We start from the raw sequence: 19504 nt of genomic DNA on the forward strand, positions 1-19504 counted from the left end.
AGCTGCACTGAAATGTCAGAAGGGTTTGCGCAGCTGACAGGTTGCTGAAAATGGAGCATGGCAGCATCGCCATAAATTCTCTTTATCCAGCCAAGTGCAGCTTAATATAGACTTAGCTGCACGGTCTGTCTCCGGCACTGAGACCGAGAGCTGCCACAGCTCATGACCAAAACGTGAAGTTGTGGATTTAACCGAATGAACTACTACTAGTGAGGGGGGGGGAGGAAATCTTTTAAAATTTATCTTTCTCTTTAGGTTTAAAACTTAATAGAGGAAGGAGAGAAGAACAAACATGTCTGAACTCAACCAAAACGCTGATGAAGAAGTGTGTCCTGAGGACATCGATGAAGATGAAATCCTGGCAAACCTGTCCCCCGAGGAGCTAAAGGAGCTGCAGTGTGAGATGGAAGTCATGGCCCCAGACCCCGAAGTCCCAACTGGGATGATACAGAGGGACCAGACGGAGAAACCTCCCACGGGGAGCTTCGACCACAGGTCCCTGGTTGACTACCTGTACTGGCAGAAGGCATCCAGACGCATGCTCGAGGACGAGCGAGTTCCCGTCACCCTCTTGCCCTCTGAGGTAACAAGCAACAAATCACAAATATTTATTATGCATCTGCTGTGGGATCTGTTTTATAGCTTTAATACCTTAACCTGTCTCTGCTTCTGTCCCTTACCTGAGGTATGGTACAAACAAATTTAAATTCATCCTAAAAGCCTCAGCAATGTCAGGATCCAGCTTGGACTGACGTCAGGATTAGTAATATTTTAATTGTTTTTCCTAAATATTTACTTAAGCTTTTTAATATAAGAATGTCATAATTCTGTTTCAGTAAAGCAAATCACTGAGAAATTGTCATAAAATCAGTTTGGAGGATGTGACTCAAATTTGTTTGACTTTGCATATGGAGCAACACCATGTTGCTTTTCCGTACATTAATCATATGTATTAAACTAATTGACAGAATTTAATGTCATACCGGACAAAACCCCAAAACACTGTATTTTAACGATGTGAAACATTTACTAACGACCAAGCATGCAAACTCCACGAACTAGTCCAACTCTCTTCAATACAGTACTTAAATTTATTCTACTATCACTATGACTTTGAAATAAAGTTAAGGTCATACTTAGATATTTTTCAGGATGAGGGCTACACTTAAAAATAAGTTAATAGAATGGAAACTTGGCCAGACGAACCACATCCATACCTGAACTTAAGTGAATTTTAGGTAACTGATTTTTAATTTTTTTTTTAAACACTAGTGGTTTTGCTAATACCCAACCGCACAGTCCATCGGGGCCTTCCCAGGGCAGGTTTCATGGGCTGCCCGTGGAGAGGGGAGGGAAATCTGTGGTTTTTTCCCTCCTGCAACACTCTTACCCTCAAAGAAACAATTTTTTTTAACGCTTCTGAGGTTAAATCTAGAATTTGAGTATAGAGGTGCCTGCTGCATTCACAACTGGTCAAGGGATCCCCATACTAAACCCATCTACTACCACAGCCCTGAGGGCAGAAGTGACTGTGGCCACTTTGTCTGGCTTTTGGTGAAGCACAAGCCACGACTCTGCCCTGCCTGAACTAGTGCCAGTCTTTTAGGAAAATATCTTGACCTTTATTAGCGCTTTATTAGCATTCCTCAGTGATGGAAAATCTACTTGCAAAAAGACGCTTGAAAAAAAATCTCAGCGAGGAGGGTCTCTGGAGATGGTGGAAGTTTGCAACGAGTTTTATTTTGATACTAGAAGCCCCACTGCCTTGCAACAGCTGTGTGCAGAGTCCAGTTTCCTATCTCTGGACTCGAAATAAAACTGAGATTTTGCTTTATCTTCAGCGACGTGCTTCCTTAGCTGTGATGCTCTGGCAGGTACCAGAGCAGGCAGCTTTGCTGTCTCATGTGCTGGATGACTCCGCTGTTGTTACTTACGACGTGCCCTCTTCACTCCTCCTTAGGCTGAGCAAACAGTCAGCAGTTAATACTGATTTCCAACGGTTTGTGGCATACAAAATAAACTTTCTCTCTTGTCAAGGAAACAATCAAAATTACACAAAATCCAGAAAGAGACTTTGGATCAGAGACTCTTAACCCCCAGAAGGGTTCAAGGACCACCTTAACATAGCATTAAATACATACAGAATTTAATTGTCAGGCTTGAATTTAATAGGCAAAGATGAGAAACTGGTTTGCAGGCACTTTAAGAGCAACCGTTCCTGGTTCCCAAGCAAGCCAGCACAGCCCTGACTTACAGGCAATGACACTTTTAAGGATTATTCTATAATGTATGGGCATAGAGGTATCTAAATCCAGCCGCTAACTGTTTATTTGAGCAGAAAGTTAATGTAAAAAAGCCACGTTCAATTATTTCAGCTGTGAGGTTTTGTCTTCCTCAGAGAAGTGCTGCGGAGGAGACGGAAGGAAAGGCCGGCGGCAGCGGCCAGGCAGCCGGCGGGAGGGTGTCAGGAGCAGAGGGAAAAGAGAGACATTACAAAAATGAGCACTTGTCCAACTCAGGAATGCAATTTGGGGAGACAAAGAAAGATGGAAGCCATAAGGAGAGAGAGGAGGAGGAGGATGAGAAAGAAGAAGCAGAGGAGGAAGAGGAGGAGGAAGAGGATGAAGGGGAAGATGAGACTAAATTGGAAACAAAGGAGACTTATACCAACGAGAACCGTCACAGTGATCAGACAAGTAAGAAACCAGGTACAGAATCAGGAGAAAGCACAGAAAAGCCAAACGGAAATGAAAAGAAAATATCAAAATTAAACATCCCCAAAAAGTTAGCACTGGATACCAGCTTCATGAAGCTAAGTGCCAGGCCTTCAGGAAATCAAACCAACTTAGAAGAGAGTTTGGAGAAAGTCCGAAAAAACAACCCAGACGTGAAAGAGCTCAACCTGAACAACATAGAAAACATCCCCAAAGAAATGCTGATAGACTTTGTCAATGCCATGAAAAAGAATAAGAACGTAAAAACGTTCAGCTTGGCCAACGTGGGGGCCGACGACAACGTGGCGTTCGCCCTGGCCAACATGCTGCGGGAGAACAGGAGCATCACCACGTTGAACATCGATTCCAATTTCATCTCTGGGAAAGGGATCGTTGCCATCGTGAGGTGCCTGCAGTACAATGAGACGCTGACGGAGCTCCGCTTCCACAACCAGCGGAGCATGCTGGGCCACCAGGCAGAAATGGAGATCGCCAGGCTGCTGAAAGCCAACCCCACCCTCCTTAAAATGGGGTACCACTTCGAGCTGCCGGGGCCCAGGATGGTGGTGACCAACCTGCTCAGCAGAAACCTGGACAAGCAGAGGCAAAAGAGGCAAGAGGAGCAGAGGCAGCAGCAAATGAAGGAGCAGAGGGAGTTGATAGCGATGCTGGAAAACGGACTTGGGTTGCCTCCTGGGATGTGGGAAATGTTGGGGGGACCGCTGCCCCAGCCGAGGATGCACGAACCTCCGCAAGCCCCGAAACCACCCGTCCCCGCGGCCGTGTCTCTGAGCAAAAGGCAGGAGAGCACGAGGCAGCCGGCCCCCGAGCAGCCCGTCAGCTTCAGAGTGGTGAAGCTGAAGAAGATTCAGCGCAAACCCGCCGTGCCGGCGTACGTGGAACCCCCCGAGAAAACCAACCTCAAAGACGTCATCAAAACGCTTAAACCGATTCCCAGGAGAAGGCCGCCGCCTCTCGTCGAAATAACCCCCAGAGATCAGCTACTAAACGACATTCGTCAGAGTAACGTCGCTTATCTTAAACCGGTAAGTGCTTCGCGGTGGCGGGGAGGGGAGGGAATCGCGTTCGCCCGGTGCCCCGGTGCCGTCGTTTGAAACGCCGGCCGTTCGGCGGGGTGCAGCCTCGCACGTCCCTGTCTGCGTCCGTAAAGCTAAAAGAAAGCGAATTCACTCAGGAGTCAAACAAAATCACAGAAACTCGGCGTCAGCGTAATGAGGAATGGCATATTAGTTACGATAGGCAAAGGCTATTATGTTTGCTTCGGGAGAGCAACAGGTATTATTTTTCGCATTAGTCTGTCTCCAGTCCCCCGTAAAAACCACGTGCTGTTTTTTTAACCGCGTTTTTTTACTTTTCAGTAGCTGTATTTTTCTTTAGCTCTCCCTTTCCCCAAGAAAGCACCATCGCTTGCCCCACTCGATAAAGGCTGAACTGAAACACGGGCAGCAACAGAACTTACCCAAGGTCACTTAAGAAACTGCACGGAGGCGGGAACTGGGTTTCCAGTAACACACTGGTCAGACTCCCCTGCCCCTGCGGTGGGTGCCCAGACCCCCGGGCTGGCCGGGGCGAGTAACCGCGCTCCTTCGGCGCTGCCGCACGCCCGCCGGGCCAAGGCTGCGGGAAGCGAGAAGCGCCTTTGGTTGGTCTGGTTTAAATGAAATTAAAAGCTTTAGCGCGAGGGGGAATTTAATATATTTTTTAAGAGTTATTTTCTTTCTGTAGAGTTACTTTCTGCAACAGCGATACTGCAAAAAACCCTTCCTGCAATATTTTTCCATGCGCTTGAGCCTTACATTTTGAATTCTAACAACAGGATGAATAAAAGATGCTTTTTCTCAGCTGCCTGAACATGTTAACGCATTTTTACAGTTGCCTAAAAACATTTCAGATAAAATAGTTGGTCCTCTAAAATACTGTTTGGTGGCAAAAGATACAAATTGTGTTGTGTTTTTTTTTTTTTTTACTATCATCAGGTTTAAAAAAAAAGTCAATAAGCTGATGAAAAGCAGGGAGGATCAGGGCCAAATTCACCCAGGGCACACAGATATGCCCACACTGACATCCAGCCTAGACACACAGCCTGCAGACTTGCTCCTGCCGGCCTCACCTGGTGACAAGGAGAGTATTTATTTTAGTGACCCTCTGCCACTTGATTTTGTTTTTTCCTATTTAAATCAACTGCAAAATTCTAGTGCTAATAGGAAAAAAAGAAATTAGACCCATTAGCAGTGAAGATGGATCAGGGTTATAGGAAGAAAGCAGTGATATCAAGGATTTTTTATATTCGTCTTCAAGTAAATCTCTGCCATTGAAAGTGCTCAGTGGTTGCAACTCAAGCGCAAATGTGAGCTTGACATCATCGTGGCTTTGAGAATCCAAGTCCCAAACTGTCATAATTGCCTCCTGGTGATGCTCTTACTCGGGTGCCAAATTCATGGGCCATTCAAAAATGCTGGCCACCAGAATTAACCTTTTGCTTTCCTGAAACGTTGTATTTCCTTGCATTGCACCGTTATTCAAGAAATACTAAAAGCTGACTGATCTATTTGTAGCTAGCGATGTTGATGCATCTGTTTGTGTTGCTAAGGCTAGAGGAAGAGGACAGAAAATCCATTGCAATTAAAAATGGTCTAGTAGTATTTTGTAATTAATATTTTGTTTAATGTTTACATTCTAATATAGTGGGCCACATCTTGCTTTCATCAATACCTACACAGAAATAATTATCCCTCAGTAATTCCAGAGAGAGTAGTTTGTCCTGAAATTTTGGCAGGGGCAGATCCTGCAGTGACCTCTGACCCTGGTCCAGGTTTAATGTGACCATTGTGTCCCCAAACCAAGTTTTGGGGTTGTGGGTTTCTGCTGGCCAGTCCGACTTGGCTGCAGCCAGGGCCTCTCCTCAGGACATTTCTGGCCTTTCTAGGCCAGTCGAGGTTTTGCGTTTCAGTGCCACGTCTAAGACGACAAGACCTGCTCTTGTAAAGGTCATGGTTTATCTGTATGTGCCAAGACGGTGCTTGTGACGGCAGGTTGCTCTGTCGCTGCCTCCTCTCCTCTCAGAAGGATGGAGGATGACGGTGCCGGTGCTCTGCCGGCCACAGCCCTTGTTTTGCGCAGCAATAATTAAGAAACCTGGGCGCTGCTGGGTGCCAGGAAGCAATAGTGAACCCCAGCCAATCCTCCCAAAATCCTCGGGAAGTTTTTTACAAATGAGGGCTGTGGGGTTTGGGGCGGAGGGTTCAATTCATGGTCCATCCTAAATGGGGCAGAAAACAACTGCTATCGCAGCCCATGGAAAGATGAAGCAATGGACACATGTGTTGGGATATTGGGGTTTCTTTTTGTTCGGTGGATTTTTTGGGGTGTTCTTTGGTTTTGGGTGTTTTTTTTGGTCCTCTGTTATGGGGCCACATGGTTTGGATTTGGGGCCTTAGGGTGTTATTCTCACCTGCCTGCGTGATCTTGGTAACTCATTTGCCTCAATATCCCCAGCTTCCTCTCTAAAATAGGGTTTTACTGCTTGAGCAGAGCTGGGCGTTTGTTCGCTCCATGGTGGGACTCACTGCTTGCAAATTTATTTACTGGGTGTTAAGCATTGCAAACAGCAAGTAATTGGGGAATTACAAACAAAATAAATTCTCAACCAGAGCTCCTTGGAGCTCCCTGCTGTTGTATTTTTGATCTTTTTACAGTTTCTGAAGGTTTCTATTAAATTAAAGGGGTTTGGGAAATAAGACAGAAATTCCTCCCTCCTAATACTTACTGTCCTTGTCCAGGTGCCATTGCCAAAGCAGCTGGAGTGAGAGACCAGGCTGACCCGAAGAAACAATTTGGAATTAAAAACTATTCAAGTTTTGCTTACAACTGTTTCAGCAGATGTTTTCTGCAGAACCCAGGTGGTATATACGACTCTTTGGGAACAAAGCTTGCGATACACACTTTTATAAGTGTGGTGAAAACGGCTGGCATGGGAAAAGTCAGTGCTAAGCGTTTCCATCAGGTATCAAACAATCCTGGTGCCATCTGTCTGCCAAGCGGATTTGAGACTCCAGTTTGTTGTGGGAGTATTTTCTCAGAGGCAACAATAACCTTGCCTTTCTAGTTTGTCAGCAAACTATTTTGCTTCCATGTTGTCCTTCTGCCGCCAGATTCTGCAGGAACATGCTGTGCTCTATCTTATCCTTCTTTTCACACACACGCTCCTTTATTATTCTCCTGTCCATGAGAAATGTATCTGGGTTTCCATGTATACAGCTTCATTTTTTAGGCTAAGGAAACAAATTAAATAAAGCGCTCTCTGTAAGATGTGTACAGCACTTCCATGGCTAACGAGACGCTCACAGAACAGAACGACTGCTCTGGTAGGTGGAACACCTCGGCTTGGTGGTTTCAAGCTACCTCTATTTCAGAACATAATCTAGTTGGTTTTGCACCTGATCAGCATATAAAAGGTGGTGCCATGCTTTGTTTTGAGAGCTGTAACCTTCATTTCCCATGATTCACCTCTGTCCATGATGTATTCCTTAATTACAGCCACCTTGGAGCGCACTGAAATGCCATTTCAGGTCTCTCTCCACACTGTTCTTGTGGCAGGAGGATGAACCTTAACCCTCTCCTTGCCAGCGGTTTAAGAAACTTATCGTTCCTCCTAGTAGGGGGTGTGAATAGCACGTCTCACCCCCTAGCAGGGCTGGATATGATGGGGTTAAACCTGCATATACTCAACTTAGTTTTTCTTTAATATTTTTGTGGAATTTTTTCTCCTCCCCTTTTTTAATCACAGTAGTTTTTTTGCTGCAAGCCTTTTTTGTAAAGCTGCTTCAGGTAAGTCACATTCTTGTGGAACACATCCACAAGGGACCAGTTGTTTTGGGGTTTTTTGTTTGGTTTTTAAAGTTATAAGGCATAGGGAAAGAAGAAGGCCTTTCTCTTTGCTAACATGCAGCTCCCCTGCCTTCCTGTGGCTGATAGACTTGCTCAAAAGGCACAGTTTTGCAGCTCCTGGCAGGAGTTCCTTCAGGTGAGTTTCTCCTTGCTCCTGCCTGTAATACGCACAGCAACAGGCCCCTGGCAGCTAAATCCCAGTCCCACCTCGCTCCCCCTTCCCACATTTATTATAATAGTCTGTGGTATCAGCAATGTCCAGGACCTCTTTGATTCCAAGGTAGTCTCCGCTATCATTAGTTCAAGTTTTCATTTATCCTTGTCCTTCCCATATCTATCATCTGGTCTCTTTCAAAGCTCTGTCTTCCAAACTTGTAAAGCTCCTTCTCACCTCTGCTTCTGTCTGCAACTGTAACGCTGCAGCCTTGGGAAACGCGGTTGATATATTGCCTAAGATGTAGCAAGTAGTTTTTAAGTATCATGTAAGGGGGAAGAGGAGAGCCATTTCTGCATGACAGAGACATAAAAAAGGAAGTAACATTTTCATTGTAACCATTTCATACAGCCCTCTCTTTTTGTAAAGGATAAAGTAGGAAAGGGAAGGAACTTGGTACTTCCAGCCAAGCCCTCACATAGAGCACAGCAGCAAATGACAAGTGTAAAAAAGCAACTCCCCCAGGAAGCTATTAGAGCACACTGCTCTCCATACTGGCTTCAAGGCCAAGCTAAGACAGGGAAATACAACGGAAAATGTAATCTAGAGCTTTACAACCTCCAACTCAAGCTGCCAAGCACAAATTACTGCTACACCCAGAAGCAGCCAGAGCAGCAGTGCTGCAGCTGCTGACACGTCTTACCAGGATATATACAGCAGGACCTGTGAAGCCCTGCTCTGATCCATGTTCTCCCACTGAGCAGCCTCTTCAGTGATCACAGGAGGAGGGAGGCAGCCAGATACAGAGATCACACCATTAGTTTGACTGCAGCAGAGCTGGCTTCCTAGTACTGCTCGAGGTACAGCTCCCAGTAATCCTAGGAGCAGAAATCCCTCTCAGGTAATTAAAAGAAATGGAAAATCCCAGTTAAGTAAAGTAGAGTTATACAAGACACTGAAACAGCATGAACAAACGCCTTAAGCACTACTCCACCTCTGCAGAGAAGCCTTTGTAAGGCTGCAAGAGCAAAGCCGTAACATTTCTGCAGCTCAGAGGCCCCTCGTGCCTCAACAAAGTTAAAACAGACACAGAGCATTCAAAACCAGCAGCTTCATCACAAGCATGGGCTTGCGGCAGGATCTGCAGGCTGACGGCAGATCTCCCACCCCCACTCTACGGGGTTCCACCAACCATAGAAACAGACAAGATCAAGTCTCCAACCGCTTTTCCCAACCTGAATAAATGCACTCAGTAGTGACCATTAGAATTTATTTTTCTTCATAACTCTCCAGTATTTTAAATTCTACAGTAATGAAGTCATAGGCCACTACGTTCTTTAAGCGTGGAAACAGTTTTCAAAAAACAAAGACCATGCGCTACAAGTGAGGAACAAGCCATTGACTCTTCAGCTGGAATATACAGACATTTTCAATAAATACTGATCACTTTAACACTTAAATGGAATGACATGTTCAGATTTCTACACAGTTCACTATGAAAACAGCATGGTTAAGTTACATAAAAGCTTCAACTTCAAGGATCCTTTGCTTTTTTGTTAAATTAATTACTTAGAAAAGCGAAATGCAAGAATATCTGAAATGGAGTATCACCTGGACAACTTTTCCCCCCCCTGTTGTTGGTAAGCTCTTGTTATCAAGATAATTCCATCAGAGCTGGCAGTTAAGTTAAAATATATATATAAAAGAATCCCCCACACCACTTTCAGGAGTTGTTACAGGCAAATATCTTCATGAATTTGGAATGGGTTTTCAAAAACTGCATCTTGACATTTATTGCTTTTACTTGTAAACCTGAAATCTAGTTTATTCCTTTGAAGAGTGTCAGAAGTACAGAGTCATTGAGACACATGTTGTACTTATAACTTTGCATTCTGGTTAAGAAGAAAGAAAAACATGACCCACGCTCAAGAACACACATACACCTCCATCTACAAAACAGCCTATACAGACTAAAGTAGAACAAGGTAAGTCCTAAAGTAGCAGTATTTAAAAAACATCAATAGGGTAGAATCCTTGCTCATCCAATGTATCTGAAAACTTTCTTTTCTCACATGCTCAGCCATAGCTTAGCTGGTATGCAAGGAATTTTGTCTCTCCTGCAGAGAGGAGCAGTTTCTATAGATCAAGAGTTTGGAGAGACCAAAGGTGCATTTTACTGGAACTGACAGAGGCACAGTGCCATATATAGTCTTCATGCTTAGATCTATTTAGACTGTTTCCCAGCTGCTAAAGGAGGAATGTGAGGTGAGGACAGGAACCCATATTCATTACAAGTACTGCACAGTTTTACTGCTTGCCAGTTAAGCTAGCAACGTGGTCCCAATACAGACCACTCAAGTGAGGGATTTGGAGGATGCAAGAGATACCTACTTTTGATACGTTCCAGCTCACCTTGAATATTGCCAGCCTGAAGGGGCTACTCAGCATAAACTGGCTAAACTGCCATCTTGTAGAACTGAGATGAAAGGGGTGTTACTTTTAATAGACAAATTTGCTACAAGATAGTTTGCATTCCATAGGTTTCCATCTCTTCCTCCTCTACCTCCCAGAAGAAGAGACAAGCAAACACATTTAAGTTAGTATGTATTTGTGTAAACACCAGTAGATTTTGCTATACAATAGAAAAAAGTTGCTGCTCTTATGTTCTTAGAGGAGCCCTGAAGACCCTGGAATACCTGTATCCTGCAACTATTAATCTGTACCACGTGCATTTCCTGTTTTGTACACAAACTGAAAGCAAGCTTGAACAATAGTAAATAGCAACTACACTCCTGCAACAGGTAAAAATGCCACATTGCAGCTGCTTACTCCTTCACTTTAGATATGTAGTCAGCCAGTTTGTTGATACTATCCTCTTGCTGTTCTAGAGCATCCAGTATGATGCCCATTGGGGTCTTCTTCAAGCCTATTCCTTCCATCTTGTTCTCCAGCTTGTTCTTTATGTTCCGGAGCCTCAGAGAAGCATGGACGAACATCACTGCATGACAGAAACACACTTATTAATTAATTGTTAATGCCCAAGGAATGCATAGTTCTTGCAGCGTTCATCTTAAGACACACTCCAATGCTGTGACATCACCGGAAGAAGATGAAGTCTCACTGACCGCTTAAGTTAACCACAGGTACCCACTTAATAACAACACTGAAGATGGCTTGTGCTGTTTTGTGTCCCCTCCCCTGAAATTGTGTTTTGGGATCATTTAACTAGACATAGTAAAGACAACAGCCAATTTAGACTCTGCAGACTTATTTGAGAAAGCTCAAGTCACATGTCACTAGCCCCCCAGAGAAGAGGAAAACTACTTACAGAGGAGAGGAAGCGTGATCCCAAACATGAACACCATGACATCTCCCAGATAGGAGATCAGGAAGTAGCTAGACAGCATGATGACCACTACAAATGTGGTTGGATACTGCTTCTTCAGCCTGCGGAGTATATCCTTGTTGTGTGATACCCACACAAACCCCATGAACACGAGCACCACCACAGCACCACCAATAAGCATATTCAGGGGACTCAGAAACCTGGAGAGAAGAGAGGGGAAGAAAAAAAGAAAAAAAAAAAGTGTCCCATTTCAGAGCCTTCACGACTTGTGTCCATATAGCAAACACCTAGCTCGCTGGTCATTTGTTTACTAGGGAGGTAAGGCATTAAGAATTCAGTTGTTGCTGTCAAGATCTTTATCAACTTCTGATTTTTAGGTAGAAGCTAAATAAAGCAACAAGTGCAACAGACCAAGCAACCCTTAGTAGTGAATTTAGATAATATTTGTCTTTATGTTCTCTTCCTGAGCATAGCTCAGGATAATGAGTTTCTGTAGCACCTCATCAATAGAAGCACTTACTTACCACCAGGACCCCTCCTACCTGTGCAATCAATGCATTCATTTGGTACCAGACCCAAAGTCAGCAAATCCCAAGAGCAGGTGGAGCCAACAATCAGTTGCCCAAGGGACTGATCTTTTCCCTACACATGACCAAAACCAGGCTCAGCCTAGCCTAGTTCAGATGAACTAGCTTTTCATGTTATCTTGTCTAGGTTTGCAAAATGGGAAAGGTAGGGGAACATTGAGTAAAGGAAGTTACTTCGCTATTTCTTATTTCTGAATAAACCTTCTTATTGGTTTACACCCGAACAAAATAATGTTGTGAACCTGCAGAAGGAGCTTACTGCCAACATGTACGCCAATACCAGCACAACAGATGGAAGCCCAGTCCCCAGCAAGCATGCCCGAGAACCAGAAGGAACTGGAGTATGGCATAAAGGTCTTGCAGGAAGACAAGCCAGGCCCGGCAAGAGGGTCACTGCTGAGGTTTGTGTTCTATTATTGTTATTGGCGTTACCAAGCAAACCAAGTCAGAGTCGATCAGCTTTGGACTATAAACAGCAAGTCCCTTTTTTGGACCAGGGCAAGAACATCACCTGCTCAAACCACTTTCCCAAGTATTTAGAGCTTGTTTAGAGTCAAGCTTTCAGCAATGACTTTGCTTAGCTTGTTTCCACACTCGTACAAAGTCCAGGCTCTATTATACTTCACTTACATATGTGATTTCATGTGCATTCTGATTTACTTGCTTGTACATGCACTGATCTAATTACACAGCAGCTGAGGTCTCTGAGCTTTTACAACTACAACAGCAGCATAAAACTGCGTAACACTGCCCTGATAAAGCCAGACGTAGTCAAGATTTTCTCCTGTAGCCTTTGCAGTCAGTCCTACTGTTCCAAAGCTAACAGCCACAATGACTCACCACTCCACCCCACTGCTGAGGAGGATGCTATGGTTTGTGGTCTGTGCTTCATATCCGGCACAGGCAGAAGAAATCTATTGCTGGACTGGTATGCCAACACTCTACCTGCAGTGCCAGAGAACATTTTCCTAGAGAAGGAAGAACCCCCAAGAATTATTTCAGAGCAGAGGCTGGCTCTCAATTCTTTAATTCAGTTGTGCCAACAGGAGACAGGACGACTAGATGGAATGAGATTAAAATTCAGACTAGTTTTTCCACCTGCTTCTGCTACTCATGCTGAAAAGCCAACAGGGTTTTTTGGAAGTGGTGATAGGGCAGGCTTGCTTGTTGCATCTGAGTCACTCCCTGTAGCCAGCCAGGTTATATTTAGCTCTGAATTGTCAATCTTAAGTTTCCAGGCTGGAAAAAGTGAACAGCATTGCTCTAGAAAGAAATCAGTTTCATCTGTGCTCCTTTGCAGCAGGAGGAGGGTGACTCATGACTGGACCACACTAGTGCCTGGCTTATATACATACTACTGGACATATGAGATTCTTAAAGTAGAAGTCACCTCCACATCACAGCTATCTTGGAGCAGAAATGGCCAAACTTACTTGGACAACTCACAGCAACCAATTTTTTTGTTCCTAAAAATCTACAGGCAAGATAATCCTGGAACCAACAAAGGGCTAGGCAGAGCTCCACTCTACATTTTCCATGTGTCTGGTAAATACTCGCAAAGCTTCATCTTCCCTACCCTTCCCTCTACTCTCATTACAACTTCAGAAACTGGTGGTGAAGTGCAATTCCACCATATTTATAAGGAAGAGACCAAAGACTTCTCTGCTCTACAGCTCTTTCTGGTATTATGCAGGTTCTGCATAACTGACTGGCTATAAGGGATATGAAGGGGGGGGGGGGGGGGGGGAAAAAAAAAAGAAAAGAAGAATGCATTCAAAATATCCCACTTTCCTGGGGAAAGTTATTTGAATTACATGTTTTCTGAAGTGGGCTGCATTCCAACGCGTACAAGGAAACAGTGAACATAAGTATCAAATGAAGTCATTCAAAGCCACATGAAAACAGATGGGGATAGCAGTTGCCACTAAAAACTGGTATTCAAATTATCAGCCATGTGTCCACAGACTTCAATACTGTTGATTACAGTACTGGATAGGTTGTCATGTGCCAAGCTCCCCTTTATCGCTTGACTTGCCCACAGTGTAATTCACAGCACTATCTAAGATTCTCCTAGAAATTTGTATATATAAACTTCTTCTCCAGCAATGGCATTTTTCGGGAAGGCGGACCTCCATTACCCAGTTTCACGCAGATCTGTTGGCACACTGCTCTTGATAACACAATAGCTAAAGACTAAAAAGGAAAAAACAGGGACATGTTATTTTAGAACACCAGTGTCTGGGGAAAAAGAGAGCTGTGTAACAGCCCTAGAACTCACTTTTATAGTTGAACCACCAGCATTCATATTGGCCTTGTTTATATAGAGATCAGAACACAATATGCCGAATTCATGCTCAGGCAAGAAGGCTGGAAGTCTTTCAAAACTGCAGAGACAAGGTAAGTGACCAGCCGTCAAGTATGTTACAAGATACTTTCTAAATATAATTCCCTTTAGCAGGGATTTACGAGACTTCTCAAATACCTAAAAATGTAATGCATGGAATTATTAGCATGGCAATGGTATGGTAACTTGAGTTTACACTACTCAGATGACTTAGGGGAACAAAAACTTTTGGGCTTGGAGAAGAAAACCACTAACTTTCACGACCCCAAAAGGAGTCAGTATGGCAGGACTAAATAGCATTTGGAGGTGCTAACAGCCCAGAGCACCCTAGCTGGATGATCTTCTGCATTGCTCTCTGTAGCGGACAAGGTACAACCCTGGTAGGATGCTGTGACCTCCAGTACGTCTGGGTCAAACTGGCAAAGAAAAGCCGTCGCCTAGATTCAGGTCTAGCAGTGTTGCAGGGCAACTTTCAATTGTACTCCTGCTGCCCTTCAGAGACAAGGTTCCCTTCAGCATCTGCTTCAATACAAAGTAAAGAGATGGGAAAAATAACTAAAAGAAAAGAAACATCCTGCCTGGCTGCAGGGACACAGGCATTGTCCTGTGCTAAGTAGCACCATGGGACACTTTATGTTTGTGAAAGTAGTATCAGAAGATAGCAGAGATGCTGGGGGTGCAGGTGTGTGGGAAGTACTGGCAGCTACCTCTGGCCAGCAAAAACAGATTAAGATGAGGTACTTTTTTTTTACTGGATTGGTAATTCTAGACCTGCCCTACATGCATCACAAGACAGGTTAAATTTCCCATATAGGTGCAGGAAAGTCCAAAGAGCTCTGCTTTCAGTGACTTACCATATCACCTCTTTTTGACAGGTTATTTCATATATGCAGGCTTGTGCACAGTCTCATAGCAGGAGAGGCGAGCAGTTACTTGGAGAATATACAGCTATTATGTAGGGAAAAGAGATGCATCCTTTGTGCAAGGCAAGCAGCCTCCAGCAGCATGAGCCCTGAAATCAGGCCGCACAAAAAGCAAAAGCAAGCTAGCTCCATCCTTAAATCATCTCCATTTTAGATGGCTGTCTCAGGGTGATTATTCAGCAGTTGCTGTCACATCTGTTTCTTCTGCATGTGACCAGGCAAGTCTGAACAAAGGCACTGAGTAGGAGACTTGCAGTCATTGAGAAGAGCATCTTTTTACTTAGAGCAGCTCAGTTAGGCCATTACATCAAACAAGCATGAAAATTCCCTTTTAGAAGAGTTTTGCTCCACCACATTCCAAGAGGTGGGCAGGTTAGAGCACTTAAATGCTTCCTTCCTCATTTGTATTAATTTAAACAACTTCATCTTTAAAGTTCTGCCTCCTCTCTCCCCATACTTCTAGCTTCACTGTGGTTATACAGCTGTAACTAGAGGCAGCACACAAAACTATATATGGCATGTTATCCCAGGTGATAGCCCTCAGCATCCACAGATTTAGCAATGCTTCTTTACTTACTGTTGCTCACTTACATTGCTTTGAGAACAGGAGACAGATTCCTTTCTGCAGAATTGCCAGACCTTTATGAAGTTATGTACTAGTATTATTATGCAACATATGTTTTAAAGAGATGTATTTTGCTCGCTCATTCTTAATCTTTCAGTAGGCATCAGAGAAACTAAGCATTTTGCTGCCCCTGAGTTTTGGCAAGGGAATCACTACAAGCACATCAGCTAAGGTAGCGGTTTGGGGGAGGGGAAAAAAAAAAAAAGGGAAGAAAAAAAAGACACACACTCATTCATTGCTAGGGGTTGTGCAGATGGATAGTAGATGTTTTAGAGAAGAAGTGGCAAAGGAAAGAGACATTGAACCTCAGGCTGCAGGGAAGACATTATGCCAGAAGAGAATGAAGACTCTTAGATGCAGCACTCTGAAATCCAGTACACCTTTTAGTACTGTCAGATTTAGAAACTAATTTTTAACAAGTACAGGGCAACAAAAGCCTAGAAGAAATTACATCAATTTAAGTAGTGAAGTTTGAACTGCAAGACAGAGAAGCCTTTTTGGAGCAGGTGAAAGCACAGACAAATTCCACTTATTAACCAAACTGATTGGTTGAGGGGATTTGCAAGCTGTTGTGGGAGGCACCTATTTTAATAAATATCTGTACAGTACTCGCAATTACAGGGTCCTGGCTGAGGGTAAGAATGGGCAGTCCAGTTCCCATACAACTGGGAGAAAGGGCACAATCTGGCTTAGTAAAGATCTTGTTTTTTTATCAACAGTCTACTGCAACAGAGTTGTAGGGGGAGAAAAAAAATAGCACACTAGTCCAGATTCATTTTTAAAAGAGTTTGCAGGGCGGGGAAGGTGGGAGAGACAAGACTGCTACCACCAGCCTGTATTAGTAGAGTAGCACTAATTCAGTAGTTTTAGTTTCTTGTTCACCGATTTATTATTTTCTACCTAGTCTTGCAGGCTGAATGCAAAATATACATTATTGCAAAGCACAGAACATCATTTACACGTGACAGTAGCTACTAGAGAAGGCAAATGGAGGGAGAAGGGCAGGGAAATGATGCAGTAGAGGCCATTACAATTCCACTACAATCACGGTAAGGTTTTTTGATACCTTGTAGAGAGATGGCAGAAGGCTGGAGAGGTCAACTTTGTTGTATGGGAGGCAGTAAGCTGAGGCTGTGGCAATAAGCACTGTACTTCCAGTATCGAGAAAGCTCTCAGCTACAATTTCCATGTCAGCCCAGCACCACCATAGCTACCAAGTATTACAATAGCTGAAAACATCACCTCTGCATTACAAGTCTGTCTATATAATTAGATGGTTTAAGAACAGGTAGAGTTGGTCATGGGCTAAGTTTAGTTTTGATCGCAGGAAGACCACTACATTAGCTGTTTCAATAATCCTGCCCTTAGGCCTGTATACAGCCCTGGAGTTCCTAAAAAGCCATGATTCATCATTTATCACTCGGGGATTCCTGTCCCATTACAGAATGAAGTGCGAGACAACAACTTAATCATCAAGTTAAATTTATTGGGAGAACTTTCTTTACCTTTCTCCCAAAGCCACAGTCGGGCCAAGCAAAAAATCTTTTTATTAAAAGGAATGGATAGTTTTTCCTCTAGTGAAGTATTATCCTGTTTCCTTTAGAGTTTTTCTCCCATCCTCTTTTAGTTCAGTGTTAGAAGAATCAGATTCACCATATACCAAAGGCTCTAAGACATGCAATAAAAAAAGATATTTGAGATCATCAAGATTCCATTCCAGGTGTTCCTCATCCGTTAGCTTTCAACTCAGAGGGTTACCACTCAATATTAAGATACTAGAATTGCAGTTCTACTATTAATCTCCACCTCCTGTGGCTCTCTTCCTCTTCCACCTCCCACCCCAGCAAAACAGTTGGAAATAAGTGGGAGATATATCACTCCTGATCTGAAGAAAAGAGATCAGAGTTCAAAGGGAAGAATTTAGAAGACCGAGTAAAAGCTGCTGCCATCCCAGTTTTCCAACCAGATATATCAAAACTGTTTACATTTTTTCCCCCAACTTCTTGGGGAGAAGAGCTGTCCCCCTGCTTTCCAGGGCCACTGTGATTTACCTACTCATTGAGAGCTGGCTACAGCATCACACTGCTAAACAAGGGTAGATGAACACACAAGTTTAGACCAAGGTGGTATAAGAACAGCAAGACCACGGAAGTCTCATTTTACCAGTCTAGTAGTCCATTGAGCTGACTGCAACATATTCCCACCAAAATTAAGAAGAAAGCCTACGCCACTGTGCCAAACCTTTAACCACCATATGCATCAAGAAGAAAAAGCAGGGTTCTCAGACTCTTCTTTCACAGAGCACAGGCCAAAGCTCCCTGCGACGCAGAGTATCTTCACCAACTTAGATGCTGGGTCAAGAGCTTCAGAAGCCCTAACAAGATGCAGGCTGCTTAACAAAAAAAAAAAATGCATTTAGGGGAAGAATTTTAAGCCTCTGCAACATACAAGATAAGATGCACTTCAGCCAAAATCACTCTGGCCTAGCGTCTGGGCAATTCTCCAATTTAAGCATTCGCATTTGCGCATTGTTTGTTGTGAAAAGTGGAGTATTCCAGTTTCCATATTAAAAGCTTAATCATCAGCCTCTGCTGCATGTCTTGCTTAAGAGCTTTCTGGCCAATGACCCTACAGCAATACTTGAAGAGTCACATAGGCTTTGATTGAAAAGATGATTATAAGATTATTTCCCAATTCTCTTCAGGAAAGCTGGGCCTGACAGAACATCATACCAGGAGATGGTCCTGCCTCGAAGGTCTCAATCCTACCCACCAAAATGAAAGGAATGGGTACCTAATTTATTTTATATTAAAGGTTTTTTAGTATGAGCTACTAGCTCAGAAATAAGACAGGCTTGCTCCGTTCCCTGGACATAAGTTTAGAACTGTAACAGAGAGCAGAATTCATCTTGTTGGGTTTTTTTTTTTTTTAATTCAAAGTGAAGCTTATCTTGATCGGTCACACCGGACAGATTTAGTGAGGAAGCACAGAGCACTGTGCAGCACGCAGCCCGGTTTTTCAGAAAGCAGCAACATCCAGCACACAAACCCATGGCTGCCTTCTGCCAGGCGCAGGGTGCCCCGCGACAAGTTAGGTGCCTGCAGCCCTCTTCCTCGGGCAAAGGGACTTGAAGAGCAGCGATAAAAACAAGAGGGAGTCCTCAGATCTGTTAGACCCCCACCAACAGAGAAGTAAATAAATCCTACACCCTACTCCTAACCTGAAAAGCCCCACCTCCACAAGAGAGGCTGTAACCAGGCCTTAATTTTTTTTTTAAACGACACCAGGCAAGTCAGAGGTTTAAGGAGAGGCAGAGGAAGGGAAAGGCATCCTCCCTGCACCCCCGACATCCCACCCGGCAGCGCAGCGCCCGGGGCCGGGCCCTTTCCCGTGGCAGCGGGCCGAGCCGCAGTGCCGCCCGCCCGGGGAACGGGGCCACCCCCTCCCCGGCCGCCACCGCCGGAGGGAGAGCGAGGCCCGCGCACTGACCCCACGATGGAGACGACGGCGGCGGCCACCATCAGGTAGTTGGTCTGGTAGTAGAGCAGGTTGCTGACCACCCGGTTGTTCCATTTCGAGATGTCCTTGAAGTCAGGCCGGGCGAAACGGTCCGAACCCGGGAAGAAATCGTCCCAGGCCCGCAGCGGAGCCACCTGCACCTCCATGGCTGCCGCCGCCGACCACCGCCGCGCAGGCCTAAGAGCTCCGCGGCACCGCCCCGGGGCGGCTCCCCCGGCCGGCGGCTCCCCCGGCCCCGGCCCCTGCTGGACGCGGGGAGGCGAGTCCGCCGAAACCGTGAAGGAGCGAGCGGCAGCGGAGGCGAGAGGCGGCTGTCGGACCGCGCCGCCCTTCAGCCGCCCCGCAAAAGGCAGCTGACAGGGGGGTGGGGACGCTGCCGGGGGG

The 19504-nt window shown here is 44.7% G+C and overlaps 2 protein-coding genes across 2 annotated transcripts; one reads left to right on the forward strand and one right to left on the reverse strand.

The window, feature by feature from the left end:
• Window positions 1-292: 292 nt before the first annotated feature.
• LMOD3 (leiomodin 3 (fetal)) lies at window positions 293-6541 on the forward strand. The gene is made up of 3 exons (XM_010573285.1): window positions 293-583; window positions 2300-3760; window positions 6515-6541. The coding sequence occupies exons 1-3, from the start codon at window positions 293-295 to the stop codon at window positions 6539-6541; spliced, it is 1779 nt and encodes a 592-aa protein (XP_010571587.1).
• Window positions 6542-9034: 2493 nt separating this feature from the next.
• Window positions 9035-19326, reverse strand: ARL6IP5 (ADP-ribosylation factor-like 6 interacting protein 5). Its single transcript, XM_010570712.1, has 3 exons — window positions 19091-19326; window positions 11105-11322; window positions 9035-10774 (listed from the first exon to the last, which is right to left on the reverse strand). Exons 1-3 carry the CDS (start codon window positions 19264-19266, stop codon window positions 10602-10604), a joined length of 567 nt encoding a protein of 188 aa, XP_010569014.1. The 5' UTR covers window positions 19267-19326; the 3' UTR covers window positions 9035-10601.
• Between the last annotated feature and the right edge of the window lie 178 nt (window positions 19327-19504).

This window comes from Haliaeetus leucocephalus, unplaced genomic scaffold (genome assembly GCF_000737465.1).
Source record: "Haliaeetus leucocephalus isolate CR32 unplaced genomic scaffold, Haliaeetus_leucocephalus-4.0 Scaffold2, whole genome shotgun sequence".
NCBI classification, from domain to species: Eukaryota; Metazoa; Chordata; class Aves; order Accipitriformes; family Accipitridae; genus Haliaeetus; species Haliaeetus leucocephalus.